Here is a 13,343-nt window from a genome sequence, read left to right on the forward strand (position 1 = left end):
ATTTTTTTATTATCTGATTACTGGATTGATCAATGGAATAATTGGTAGAATACTCACTTACAAAAAGATTTGATAGCTGCAGCCCTACTCTGAGGTGAAGTGAGGGCCAGAGGCTAGCTGTCACTCAAGAGGCCGCGCTCCTAATTATTCATAAACTTTAACCTCCAATATATGTCCATGAAGGTCGTAGACAACATTTGTCTGTAAACATACAGACTAGAATGTTTTTTGTCCCAGGCCTTAAATAGGTTTAATTACGCTTTTGAAAACGGCCTGTTTAGGGGTCAATGAGAAACTGTTCTATTGTGCAAAATACTCCTAGTGGATACTCGGAGAACTGGACTGGATTGGACCAGGAAGTTGCTGTGGTGGGGGCTTGTTGCATATCTGGTCTTCCACAGTTTCATACAGATGATGCAGATGATCAGCTGCATCACTTCTTTATGTTTCATAGTCTAATGAGGTGGAAGCTGGCTTGACCGCAGTCTTCCGTAGTTGGGTCTACCTAACACATTATTTGTCACCAGATTCGAGTTTTATGCGCACCCAGACTTCTGAAATGCCTGAGATTATAGAACAATACCTGTAGGCATCAAGAAGGTGCGTTTCAGTTCACCTGAACCTTTTTAGACGAAGTGAAACACGGAGGAGTGGGAGCTCATTTTCAGCCTATCTGTGCCGCTGACGTCAACGCGGTACATTTATCCGCCCAGACTGCTGCTTCCTGCTTGGTCTCCAATCTGTCGCTTAGAGCTGCACACGTTGCTTCTCCACCACACAACACACTCTCAAGTTCAGGAAACCGGGAAACATCGACATTTTGGGTATGTATACCCTTTCAACTACGCCTACGAGCCGTGTGTACCATGTAGCATTGAACTGTGGCGCTCATTACCGGTTTTCAAAGCGCTAGGCGTTCCAGTCTGCTCAATGTGTGACATCGTGTAGAAAGAGAGAGAGGGGGGCGAAACAAAACTGTAGTGTTGGTCGAAGAGATACACAGAGACGTTTACCGTGTACTTCCATTCCCCCTCAGTCAGTCACCACTGCGACCCCCCAGGCACCATGGGGCTCTTGTGTTAAACAAAACTCTTAATCCTCAACGGTTCTTCTTTTCCCAACCCTACCAGTTTGTTCGAGCACTTAAATGAGGAAGCTTGACTGCTCTGGCATCATAGGAGGCACTTTAAATATTTAAGGCGATGTCTCTCACCTGAGCGGCCTCACTATTAATTTACTCCCAGGCTTTACAGTAATCACATCAACGTCTATCAAAGCAAATAGTCAGTGGGGTTTTACTGTAAGCGTCGCCCACTGTGCAAATGGACGTTGAGTGGTAATGAAGTGAGGCAGCTGTGTGCAATGAGAATCACGGGATCGGTTGCCTTCGTTTTGCTTGTTGGACTCTAGTCTCAGTGTGTTCTGCCTGCTCTGATATGTAATGTAACTGTAATGTACTGGCAGTTTTGGGGTTTAAGTGGAAATGGTGCCCTCAACGGGTTTAAGATACTGAGCAACTAGTAAAGTGCAGATGGTAATTTAGTTAACATTTTCCGAAGATTGGATGATGTATTGTGAACTAAAAATAGACTTTTGGGGGCATTTTTTCCTCCTGATTTTACAGAATTGTTAAACCCGTCAGTGCATGCAGATTCACACATTATACCGCATTTGAGTCTGTGTGCTCTTATGTCAGGCTAGTTAGTCACATAGGCACACTTTCCTGTTGTTGGTCTCATGACATTCCTCATGTCTTGTGTGGGTGAATTGACCTGAAATACAAGTCCATACAAGCCACTTGCAAATATGGTACATTGGGACTTCACCATGAGCAGGAAGTTGGCATTTCTTACACGGATAAGCAGTTTGTTGCAGAGGGATAAACTATTATATTGGTGTTGCAGGAGCAAGGTTGTGTCGAGTGGTTACCCAAGACTTATGAACATCTTGTGAGATGGTTGGGGTTAAATAATGACCTTGAATGGTTATGGTTAGGTCTAACTCGGCTGGATAAATCTCTTTCCTGTAGGTCTTGGGTGGCCGCTGAGATAAACCAAGTAGAAGAGATGAAAACTTGCTCTTGTATGTTTTGTTTGAGAGATTTAAGGGAATGTCTTTGTGACAAACCTTTAAACTCAGTTTTCCCTTTGCCTGGCTGTAGATTTTCAAATAAGTTGGACATGGATTGCTCCTCTGAGACTGTTGTTTGCAAAAGCCTTAAAGTTACTGTTCTTGACTATTTTTTTTAACAAAAAGTGATCAAATCTACCAAATATATCTCTCTTCTTTTTCTTTTAAAATTTAAGAATGATTATTTCAGAGGTATAAACTGCAAAACGGTGCACAATTCATTTTCTTTGTAAAAGTTAAACTGAACATATATATTATTTTAAATAGCAAAAACAATAATTTATTTAGAAACTAAGGCTTGGCCCGTGTTACTACAGTAGTTAGGAAGTTTTTTAAAGAATATCAGCATATCTATATTTTCAGAAGCTGAGATCTCTGCACATTCACAAATGAGTGCCTTTACATAGACATGAATATCCAGTTTATGAGGCTTCTGATTATATTCAGCATATGGTGTTTACATGAGCACAGAGGTTATTCATATTCCTCGTAACCATGATGTGATGTATGGAAAACACTGAAGAGATACGTGTTCTTTAGTATGCTTAATCAGTTTAGTTAAAAATGTTTCTACAGTTATGCACAATAATTATACATGCTTCCTTTCAGAAAATCAAAGATCTATTAACAACTTGAAAAGCAAATATGTACACGTCTGGTGTAATATTGAACATTGAACACAGCTCCAGCTGCATTCATTTGATTCTGACGTTGCCTGTAAAGACATAAATCAGTGGATTATTTATTTTAACTGCAATGTGATCAATTGCAGGTAGTCTGTGCTAGGTAAGGTTAGCTAACGTTAGTGCTAGCTAACATTTTACATTCAGCGTTAAGAATCAAAACATGTTAGATTATTAATGTTCTTCTAGAACTAAATCTCCATCCATTGTAAAGGGATAAATCAGAGATCAAGTTGCTGTCTCTGTCAGCTACAGTAGCTCTTTCACAGGCCACAGCAGGTCCTGGCTGGACTCAAGCCTAAGATTACAGAGCTTTCTGTTTGTTAGCATGTAGAGAAGAAAATATTTTAGTTTTTCTGTCTTGGCTGTTCAGCTTTCAAGGACATCCATATGAGATTGCCAGGTTCTGTGTTCAGAACAAAAAACTGCAGAGAAATCTGTGTTTACCTGCTGTCTTCTGTCCTAGTTCTGCATTGTTCACTCCGATATACACACAAACGAGTGACATAAACGGGACACCAGCTATGTCAAGATTTCTTTTGCAGAGATTCTTCTGGACAAAATCCATTAGCTTCATTTTTCCCTGGCTTAATGAAGACATCTTGTTTGTTTTCTCAAATATGAACGTACTTGATTTGTGGACAAGTCAGCAGCTGGAGCATTACGTTAACATGGCTTGTAGGTAAGGGCGTAGGAACTGGGGGAGGGGTCGCCCTCCAGTATTGGAGACAGTCGCATTTGTCCCACCCAAAAATTATACCGCAAATGAGAAAAATATTCGATTTTGAAATCGTGCTTTTATTTTGAAAGCGCAACACAGCATCCTGTTACCAGCCCGGCCCCTCAACGTCTCAGACTGACGCTTCCAAACAGTCTGAGACGTTGAGGGGCCGGGCTGGTGAAATTCAGCTGGAAACTAGTGGTGACAGTGGTGAGGGTGATGCAGGGAGAGCCAGCACAGTTACTGCAGGTAGGTGTTTTATGAAGGGTGAGGTGATTTTAGTTTGTTGATCATTAGAGGAAGGTTTGAACATAAGAAGTGAACACAGTTTATTTTAAACAATAATATAACAGAAATTATTTTAATATTGCACTAGCTTTCCCATTAGTATTTTTCTATACTACTACTAATTCATCTTCACTACTTTCATATTAGAGATCAGATGAAGTTCAGCTGGAAACTAGTGGTGACAGGTGTGACAGTGAGGGTGATACAGGGAGAGCCAGCACTGTACATTTGTAGGCAGGTGCTTTATGAAGGGTTAGGTGATTTTAGTTTGTTGAACATGATAGGAAGTGAACATGGTTTAATTTAAACAATAATATAACAAACATGATTTTAGTACAGCACTAGCTTTCCCATCAGTATTTTTCTATACCTTATTCACCTAACATTAAAGGGTTAGAATGCTTGTAGTAACTGCAGTCTTGTCGCATTTTGTGACATTGGGACTGTTTTTTTAGGGTGGTAAGATCAGGGACAGACAACATCCTTCCAAGAGCGGTGGTACAAGTACTTCCCCTGGCTACATTATGATGTATGAGAATTAACCAGCACAAACTCACACCATTTGCTGTAAAATCAGTGCCGCCTTTATCACTTCTGGATTCAAAAATTGGAAAAAAGCTATTGAAAAATTTAAAGCACATGAAAGTAGTCATACACATCGTCATGCTGTCTCTGTGACTGCACAAGAAAAGCACCCTATAAATGCACAGTTGTCCAGTGCTTTGGCAAATCAACAAGCAGACAACAGGCACTATCTGGTGAAAATTGTGAGTTCAATCAAATATTTGGCACGACAGGGACAGGCCTTGAGAGGCATGAGGATGAAAACAGTCATTTTTATTAACTCTTGATAGACAGTGAGGAGGATGATGTCATTTTAGCCAAGTGGTTGTAGAGGTCACAGAAAGGCTACATCAGTCCACAGATCCAGAATAAAATTCTTTCTACAATGAGCAACAAAATTGTTAGTGGAATAGCTGATACAGTCAGAGGCCTACCAGTTCTTCAGTATGCAGTAATTTTGGATGGATGCAAGACATTTCCGGGCAAGAAGAAGAAAGTATTTGCCTGCGTTATGTTGACAATGACCTGAAGCCCCATGAGGAGTTCATTGGTTTTTATTCTGTTTCTGATACAACAGGAAAAAGCCTTGCTGAAGTAGTTAAAGATGTGCTGCTGAGATTAAATTTACCAAGGCATGGTTTACGAGGTCAAACTTATGACGGGGCAGCTAATATGGCTGGGAAGCATGCTGGTGCACAAGCACTGATAAAACAAGAGCAGCCACTAGCACTTTACGTTCATTGTGGGGCACTGTGCTAATTTAATCACACAGAAAGCTTGCTTAGCCTCTGTTCTAATCAGAGAATCATTGGATTGGGTCAGCCATCTTGGAGTCCTTTTGTCTCATTCAGGCAAGTTTAAGGCAATCCATGCTGCAATAGGACATGCAGAGAATCCACTGCAATAAAACCCCTGTGTCCCACCAGATGGACTGTACGGGGCAAAGCCATTACTGTTTTGTCAGTAAGCTTGCAAGAGATGGCTATTGGTGCCTCAAATACTGCATCTACTGCTAATGGCCTGCTAGGGCAGTTTAGGAAAGGCAAATCAGTTTTGGGTCTCATCCTTGCCTCACCAGTGATTCATGAGCTTGAATACCTGAACATCTCTTTTCAGAAGAGAACTGAGACCATTGCTGGCATGAAGGCTGCTGTCAAAGTTGTTAGGACCTCAGTTAAGGCAAAAAAGATGAGGCAAGTTTCTAAACTCTGTTTGAACAGGCGACGGCTGTTCAGTTTTTAGGTGTTAAACCCATTACCATTCCAAAGACCAGACCAACCCCAATACGCTTCACTGAAGGAGCTGAGACATATCAGCCTAAGGGCGCACTCGCACTGTCCGCCTGTACCGTGCCCCGGGCTTTAGGGTACTTGTCCCCCACTCCCTCTCCCCCCGCTGGCCAGCCCGTTTGTACTCACACTGCCTGGGCCTCGTGCAAATGCTTCTTGCCTGTCCATACGTCATCACGCCATAACACGTCACACTCATTGATTGAGGTCTTTGCGATGCGTCACTTTGTTTACAAATCTTTCCATAGACCTCTGAGTTTTTGAGCGTCTTGTCCGACTGTTTTTGAATATTTTCATCCGACCAAATCTGCAGTAAACACTCCACCTCCGCATCACACCAACGTGAACCTTCGCCGCCATTGTTTTAAATGTCCGCGCATGGTCCCTCCTGATGCAGCATTTTGGACCAACTGAAGACTTATTGCAGCAGCCTGATAATAAGGAGTTGCAATAGTCCAGCCTAGAAGTAACAAATGCATGGACAAGTTTCTCTGCATCTTTCTGAGACACAATGTTCCTAATTTTTGCAATATTACGCAGGTGAAAATATGCAGTCCTTGTTGTTAGTTTTATGTGAGAATCGAAGGACATATCCTGATCAAAAATAACACCCAGATTCCTTACTGTGGTGCTGGAGGACAACACAACATCATCCAGAGTAACAATATCTTTAGCTATTGAGTTTCGGAGGCCTTTGGGGCCAAGTACAATAACTTCAGTTTTGTCTGAGTTTAACATCAGAAAATTGCAGGTCATCCATCTTTTTATTTCCCAATGCACATTTGAAGTTTATCTAACTGTTCGGTTTCTTCTGGTTTGATCGACAAATATAATTGTGTATCATCAGCATAACAATGAAAATTTATGGAGTGCTTCCTTATAATATTTCCTAAGGGAAGCATATATAAGGTGAAAAGAATCGGTCCAAGGACAGAACTTTAGTGTGCAAGGAGGATTTGTCATTAACATGTACAAACTGAGATCTATCTGATAAATATGACTTAAACCAGTTCAGTGCGGTTCCTTTAATGCCAATCAGATGCTCCAGTCTCTGTAGCGGGATGTGATGGTCAATAGTGTCGAAGGCCGCACTAAGATCTAGTAAAACAAGCACAGAGACAAGTCCATTGTCTGAAGCTATTAGAAGGTCGTTAGTCATTTTCACCAGTGCTGTCTCAGTGCTATGATTTGCTCTAAATCCTGACTGGAAATCCTCAAATATCTCATTATTATGTAAAAAGTCACACAGCTGATTGGCGACTAATTTCTCGAGGATCTTAGAGAGAAAAGGAAGGTTAGATATAGGTCTATAGTTGGCTAGTACCTCAGGATCAAGACTGGCCTTTTTAAGAAGAGGTTTAATTACAGCTACTTTAAAAGACTGTGGTACATAACCTTCTTTAAGTAACCTAGTTGGAATAGAGTCTATGAGACAAGTAGATGGTTTTGATGCTGAAATAGTAGAGGTTCATTTGTTAAGGTCGACTGAAGAGAAGCAGTCCAAGAATATATCAGGTCGTACAGTTTCTAAGGTTCCTGGGTTTGATGAAAAATTGGTGCCAAGCGAGTTGATTTTGTCTCTAATAGTTATAATTTTGTCATTAAAGAAGGTCATGAAGTCGTTACTACTGAGGGTTATAGGAATGTATGGCTCAATAGAGCCGTGGCTCTCGGTCAGCCTGGCTACAGTGCTGAAAAGAAATCTAGGATTGTTCTTATTCTCCTCTATTAAAGATGAGTAATAGGCTGCTCTGGCATTACGGAGGTCCTACCTATAGGTTTTAAGACTTTCTTGCCAAACTAAGTGAGATTCCTCCAGTTTAGTGGAGCGCCATTTACTTTCCAACTTTCGCGATATTTGTTTTAATTCATGGGTTTGTGAGTTATACCACAGAGCTAACTTCCTCTGTTTTATTATCTTCTTTTTTAAAGGAGCAACAGAGTCGAGTGTTGTTCTTAGAGAGCCTGCAACACTATCAACAATGTGATCAATTTCAGAGAAACTAACGTTAGTGCAGGAGTCTTGAATATTAGGATAAGGCATTGAAGTAAATGCAGATGGAATCGCTTCCTTAAATTTAGTTATAGCACTATCAGATAAACATCTAGTGTAGACACTTTTACCCAGAGGTGAGTAGTCCTGTAATATGAATTCAAAAGTTATTAAATAATGGTCTGATAAAATAGGATTCTGTGGAAAGACTATTAAGTCATTAATTTCCACACCATAAGCCAAAACAAGGTCGAGGGTGTGATTAAAACAGTGAGTAGGTTTATGTACACTCTGACTAAAACCAATCGAATCTAATAGAGAAATAAACGAGATACTGAGACTATTATTATCGCTGTCCACATGAATATTAAAATCACCTACAATGATTATTTTGTGAGATTTAAGGACTAAATTTGACAGAAACTCTGAGAATTCAGACAGAAATTCAGAGTACGGACCAGGAGCACGGTACACTATAACAAATATAATTGGCTGCACAGTTTTCCAGGTTGAATGTGAAAGACTAAGAACAAGACTTTCAAACGAATTATAATTTAGTTTAGGTTTAGGGTTTATTAATAGGCCTGAGTCATAAATAGCTGCAACGCCTCCTCCTCGACCACTGCCTCGAGGAATATGAGTATTAATATGACTGTGAGGAGTGGATTCATTTAGGCTAACATATTCTTCGGGACGCAGCCATGTTCAGTCAGACAGAGTAAATCAATATGGTTATCTGATATCAGATTGTTTACTAATACAGCTTTAGATGACAAAGATCTGATGTTTAAAAGTCCACATTTTATTTTCTGATATTGTTGCATAGTCGCAGATTTTGCGTTGATTTGTATCAAGTTTTTCTTTATAGCTCCCATTCTGTTAATTTTTGATCTGTTTAATTTAAATGATCGTGGGGCAGACAGTGTTTGTATACTAAACTGAGCTGGAAAATGCTCAACAGGGAGCGCAGAGAGGTGTGTAAGACTGCCACTCTGCTTCCTGGGCACCTGCGATAAGGGCAGCGCAGAGAGGTGTATCAAACTGTGACTCGATTTCGATATTGAAATGCCTCGATGTCGATTCAGTATTCCGTAGAAATGCGCACGTAAGAGTACCAGGTCATTTTTTCAAATAATTTATTTTGTTTCATGCCTTATTAACAGCTATGGTACAACTCATAGCATGATAAAACAGGAGACTGCTTAAACACTCAACTACAGTGCATGTAAATTTAAATTGTGCGTTTCTTTCCTCTTGGAAATTGTTAACCATCTCATAACATTTTGAGTAATAAAACATCAGCTCAATAATACTAGTACATGTATGTATTTGATACACATACATACAAAAGTATTTAAAAAATGACAGTGCTGTATTAACACTGAACTAAAGTGCATGTAACTTAAATTATGTATTTCTTTCCGCTTGGAAACTAAATAAATAACTAACCATTTTTGTAAAAAAAAAAAACTGAAAATATAACATCAGCACAACAATACCAGTTTAAGGTGTACAAAAGGAAAGAAATAAAACATTACAGTGCTGTATTACATGTAATGTAATGCCCGGACAGAACCTGGCGCCAGTTTGCACATAAGGGATCTGTCGAGTTGCGTTTGTTTTGAATCCGCGGATTTAGCCACGGGTTGCTGCAGAACTGCATAGTGTCGGCTCAGGTTGTTTTGCAGGTTTGTCGTGTTGCTACAGTATTTAAGAACCGCCTGGCAAAGTTTGCACAACACCTTACTTTTATATCTTTCCTATGTTCCACGTTAACATGGGAATACAAAATGAATCCACACGTCTGCTTTCAGGTTTGAAGGCGCTGGCTTCACGCTGCTGCTACTACTCGCATCGGTCGCCATATTGTTATGGTTTGGTCTAGTGCGGCCCCCGTCCGTTCAGCGCGAATCACACGAAGGTGTTGGTCACAGCGCCCCCACTGGCCAGGGGCTTGAATCGATTCAGAAGATTGCTGAATCGTTATTTTTACCCATCCCTAATCCATATACCATCCATCCACCCAGAGGCAGTCCATACAAGGATCGACCGATAGAGATTTTAGGGCAAATGCCCATATGTTTTTTTTCTTTTCCTCAGCCTTAGCCAATGACCGATACGGACTGACGATTTTCTTGAGCCGATATTTGGAGCTGATACTACTTTTGCTCCCTCAATTTACATCATAAAAATAACACAATTATGACAACAAATGTTCCGAGTCTCAATTTTTTTTAAAAAGAGAACATTTATTGAACTTAAAAAAGGCGTCTCCAGCAACACAGAGCTGCCTGTGGATGTCTGTCTGTAAATAATGCCGGGAAAAAACTATCGACAGCCCGCAACCCTTGAATACGGTGGTGGACACCGGTGGTCAGGGAAGCTGTCCGACTGAAGGAGGAGTACATATCATTTCCTGGAAGACTCCAGAGGCAGTTGCAAGGTATCGACGGACCAGAAGGGCTGCAGCCTTTGCTGTGTCAGAGGCAAAGCAGTGGGTTATCGGTGAAGTTCGGAGAAGTCATGGAGATGGACTTTCATGCTTCTGGAAAACCATTTGGCACCTCAGGAGGGGGAAACGGGGAACCGTCCAAGCTGTTTACAGTAAGGACGGGACACTGGTGACCTCAGCTGATGAGGTAATCGAGCGGTGAAAGGGACACTTTGAGGAACTCCCTAATCCGACTAACTTGCCCTCTTTTGTAGAGGCAAAGCTGAGAGGCTGATAGTGATCTTTGACAATATCTCTGGCGAAAGTCACTGAGGTAGTCAAACAATTCCACAGAGGCAAAGCCCCAGGGATTGATGAGATTTGTCCTGAAATGCTGAAAGCTTTGGGTTGGGAGGGGCTGTCTTGGTTGACAAGTCTCTTCAACATTGCGTCAACGTCTGGGACAGTGCCAGGGGAGTGGCACACCGAGGTAGTCGTTCCCTTGTTTAAAAAGAGGGACCTGAGAGTGTGTGCCAATTACAGGGGTATCGCACTACTCAGCCTCCCGGGTAAAGTCAACCCCAAGGTGCTGGAAAGGAGGGTTTGTCATACAGTGAAACCTCCGATTGAAGAGGAACAATGCAGATTCCGTCCTGGACGTGGAACAACTGACCAGCTCATCACTCTTGCAAGGATTCCAGAGGGGGCCTGGAAGTATGCCCATCTGGTCTCCATGTGCTTTGTGGATCTGGAGAAGGCGTATGACCGGGTCCCCCGGGAGATACAGTGGGAAGTCGGAGCCGTTCCCGGTGGGTGTTGGCCTCCGCCAGTGGTGCGCTTTGTCACCAATCCTGTTTGTGATTTTCATGGACAGGATATCGAGGCGTAGTCGTGTTGGGGAGGGGTTCCAGTTCGGTCGGCTGAGGGTCCCGTCTCTGCTTTTTGCTGCATCGTTGGTCAGTGGATCGGTTCGCAGCTGAGTGTGAAACGGCTGGGATGAGGATCAGCACCTCTACATCTGAGGCCATGGTTCTAAGCAGGAAAAGTGTGGATTGCTTACTCCAGGTAGGGAATGAGTCCTTACCCCAAGTGAAGGAGTTAAAGTACCTCGGGATTAGGGGTGCAATGAATAAAAAATACTCATGGTTCGGATCGTTTCTCGTATCAGCAAAAAAAAAAAGAAATTTCAAGACAAATTAACATAAGTTTGTTTATTTTGTCACTACATGTGCGTAGCACCCTATCTGTGGGCCCAGTCCTGCATTATTCACTGAATATATTTTATTTTTGACATTATCAGCTGTGATTGGGATATTAGTACATGGCCTCTTTATCTTCAAGGAGTTCAAGTACCTCAGGATCTTGTTCACGAGCGAGGGGAAGATGGAGCGTGAGTGGCCGTGGCCGAAGAATCGGAGCAGCGGGGGCGGTATTGCAGTTGCTCTACCACACCGATGTCACAAAAGGAGAGCTGAGCCGGAAGGCAAAGCTTTCAATCCACCGGTCAATCTTCGCTCCTACCCTCCCCTATGGTCATAAAAGCTTGGTCATGACCGAAAGAAAGAGATCTTGTGTACAAGAAGCCAAAATTAGTTTTCTAAGGAGGGTGGCTTGAGTCTCCTTTAGAGATAATACTATCACTAGTCTAAATAAAATTTGTAGCCATAAAAACACCGTCAGTGGTATGTCTTGCTGTATCTTAGCTATTGCCACTACTCATCATTGATCATGTTTGCCACCATAATTATTATCATTGTCATATTCTATCACCTTAGCTGTGCTTGTTTCTACTATTCTGCTGTATTAACTGCCATAACATATAAGTCACATTCACATAACTATAGATATTATTATAGTTATTGTTGTTTTTGGTTGCTTGCATCTCTGGAAGTCTGTCTGTCTCCCTGTCTTCGTGCCTGTCCTTTTCTCTCTCTGTCCATCTGTTCATTTTTTCTCTCTTTCTCTCTCCCTTTCTTCACAAAGAAGAAAAAAATTGGGACATATTTTTGCCATATCGCCCACCCCTAGTCCTGCGCACGGTTTTATAAAGGCCCAAGGACTCCTCCTGGAGCTGGCATTGGTAAGAAAAGTGATCCACCAATCTGGGCTTTATTGCATAGCGGCCAGACAGAAGCCTCTCCTCAGTGTAAGACGCATGAAAGCCCACTGGGAGTTTGCAAAAAAACACCTGAAACCAGGCAGCTCTCATCACCCGCCTAATAAAATCCCAGTGAAGAGTGAAGAATGTTGGTGGCAGCATCATGCCGTGGGGCTGTTTGTCAGCTGCAGGGACTGGTCAGGGTTCAGGGAAAGCTGAATGGCGCAAAGTAGAGATACCCTTATAAAAACCTGCTCCAGAGTGCTCAGGACCTCCAGACTCGGCTGAAGGTACACTTTCCAACAAGAAAATAAGTAATAATAATAATAATAATAATAATAATAATAACAGAACAAAAAACATATTAAATATAATAGCACATATAAATACATACACATGTACAAGGAATGCTAGAATTACAATGTTGCTAGATAAATAAATAAGGATAAAACGGTATGGGGGACAGACAGTGACCCTAAGCTCACAGCCAAGGTGACACAGGAGTGGGTTAGGGACAACTCTGTGACTGTCTAAATACATTCTGAATGTACTGTATACAAGCAACAGTTGCTTGTACATACCTGTCTTGTCAGCAGGTTCAAAGAGTGAGATGATTAAGGGCATAATATTAATTTGTGGGGACCATATCACTCTTTATATTTCACCCCCTAGCACCGCGATGTCCCACCTGGACCCATACTAGTCTAAATCATAGATATAAACGATCTACAGACATCAGGCTATTTTTTATGGAACTGGACAAATTACATGGAGGTTGGGCTACAGCACACATTTTTCAGGGTTTCTCCTTCTAGACTAATGGAACAATTTCAAGATGAAGTTGGTCTCACAATTCTAATCCTCTTGTGTTTTTTTATTTTCTGTCCTGTCTGTGCAGGTGGAGTGGTGTTGAGAAGCTCACCAAACAGGACAATAGACATCATGGTGAACATCCCAGACTACTATGCAGGGAAAACTGTGCTGATCACTGGGGCAACAGGCTTCATGGGCAAGGTACAGTAGTAGTTGAATAGGCCAGTAGCTAATCCGGCTGTAAAGACATTATTTAATGCCCTTTCAAAATATGATTTCCTGGTCCAAGCTGCTCCAAGCCTTGTATTTCTCCAACGCCGCAGCGCCTTGTTC

The 13,343-nt window shown here is 41.7% G+C and overlaps 1 protein-coding gene across 1 annotated transcript in view; it reads left to right on the forward strand.

Annotated features, from left to right (window-relative positions):
* The first annotated feature begins 739 nt into the window (after positions 1-739).
* Positions 740-13,343, forward strand: part of far1 (fatty acyl CoA reductase 1) — a 57,252-nt gene continuing 44,648 nt past the window's right edge. Inside the window, exons 1-2 of the mRNA XM_083916507.1 lie at positions 740-824; positions 13,096-13,211. Coding sequence (XP_083772633.1) covers positions 13,140-13,211 — 72 coding nt within the window. The 5' untranslated portion in view covers positions 740-824; positions 13,096-13,139. The remainder of the gene's footprint in view (positions 825-13,095; positions 13,212-13,343) is intronic.

This window comes from Echiichthys vipera (genome assembly GCF_963691815.1).
Source record: "Echiichthys vipera genome assembly, chromosome: 7".
NCBI classification, from domain to species: domain Eukaryota; kingdom Metazoa; phylum Chordata; class Actinopteri; order Perciformes; family Trachinidae; genus Echiichthys; species Echiichthys vipera.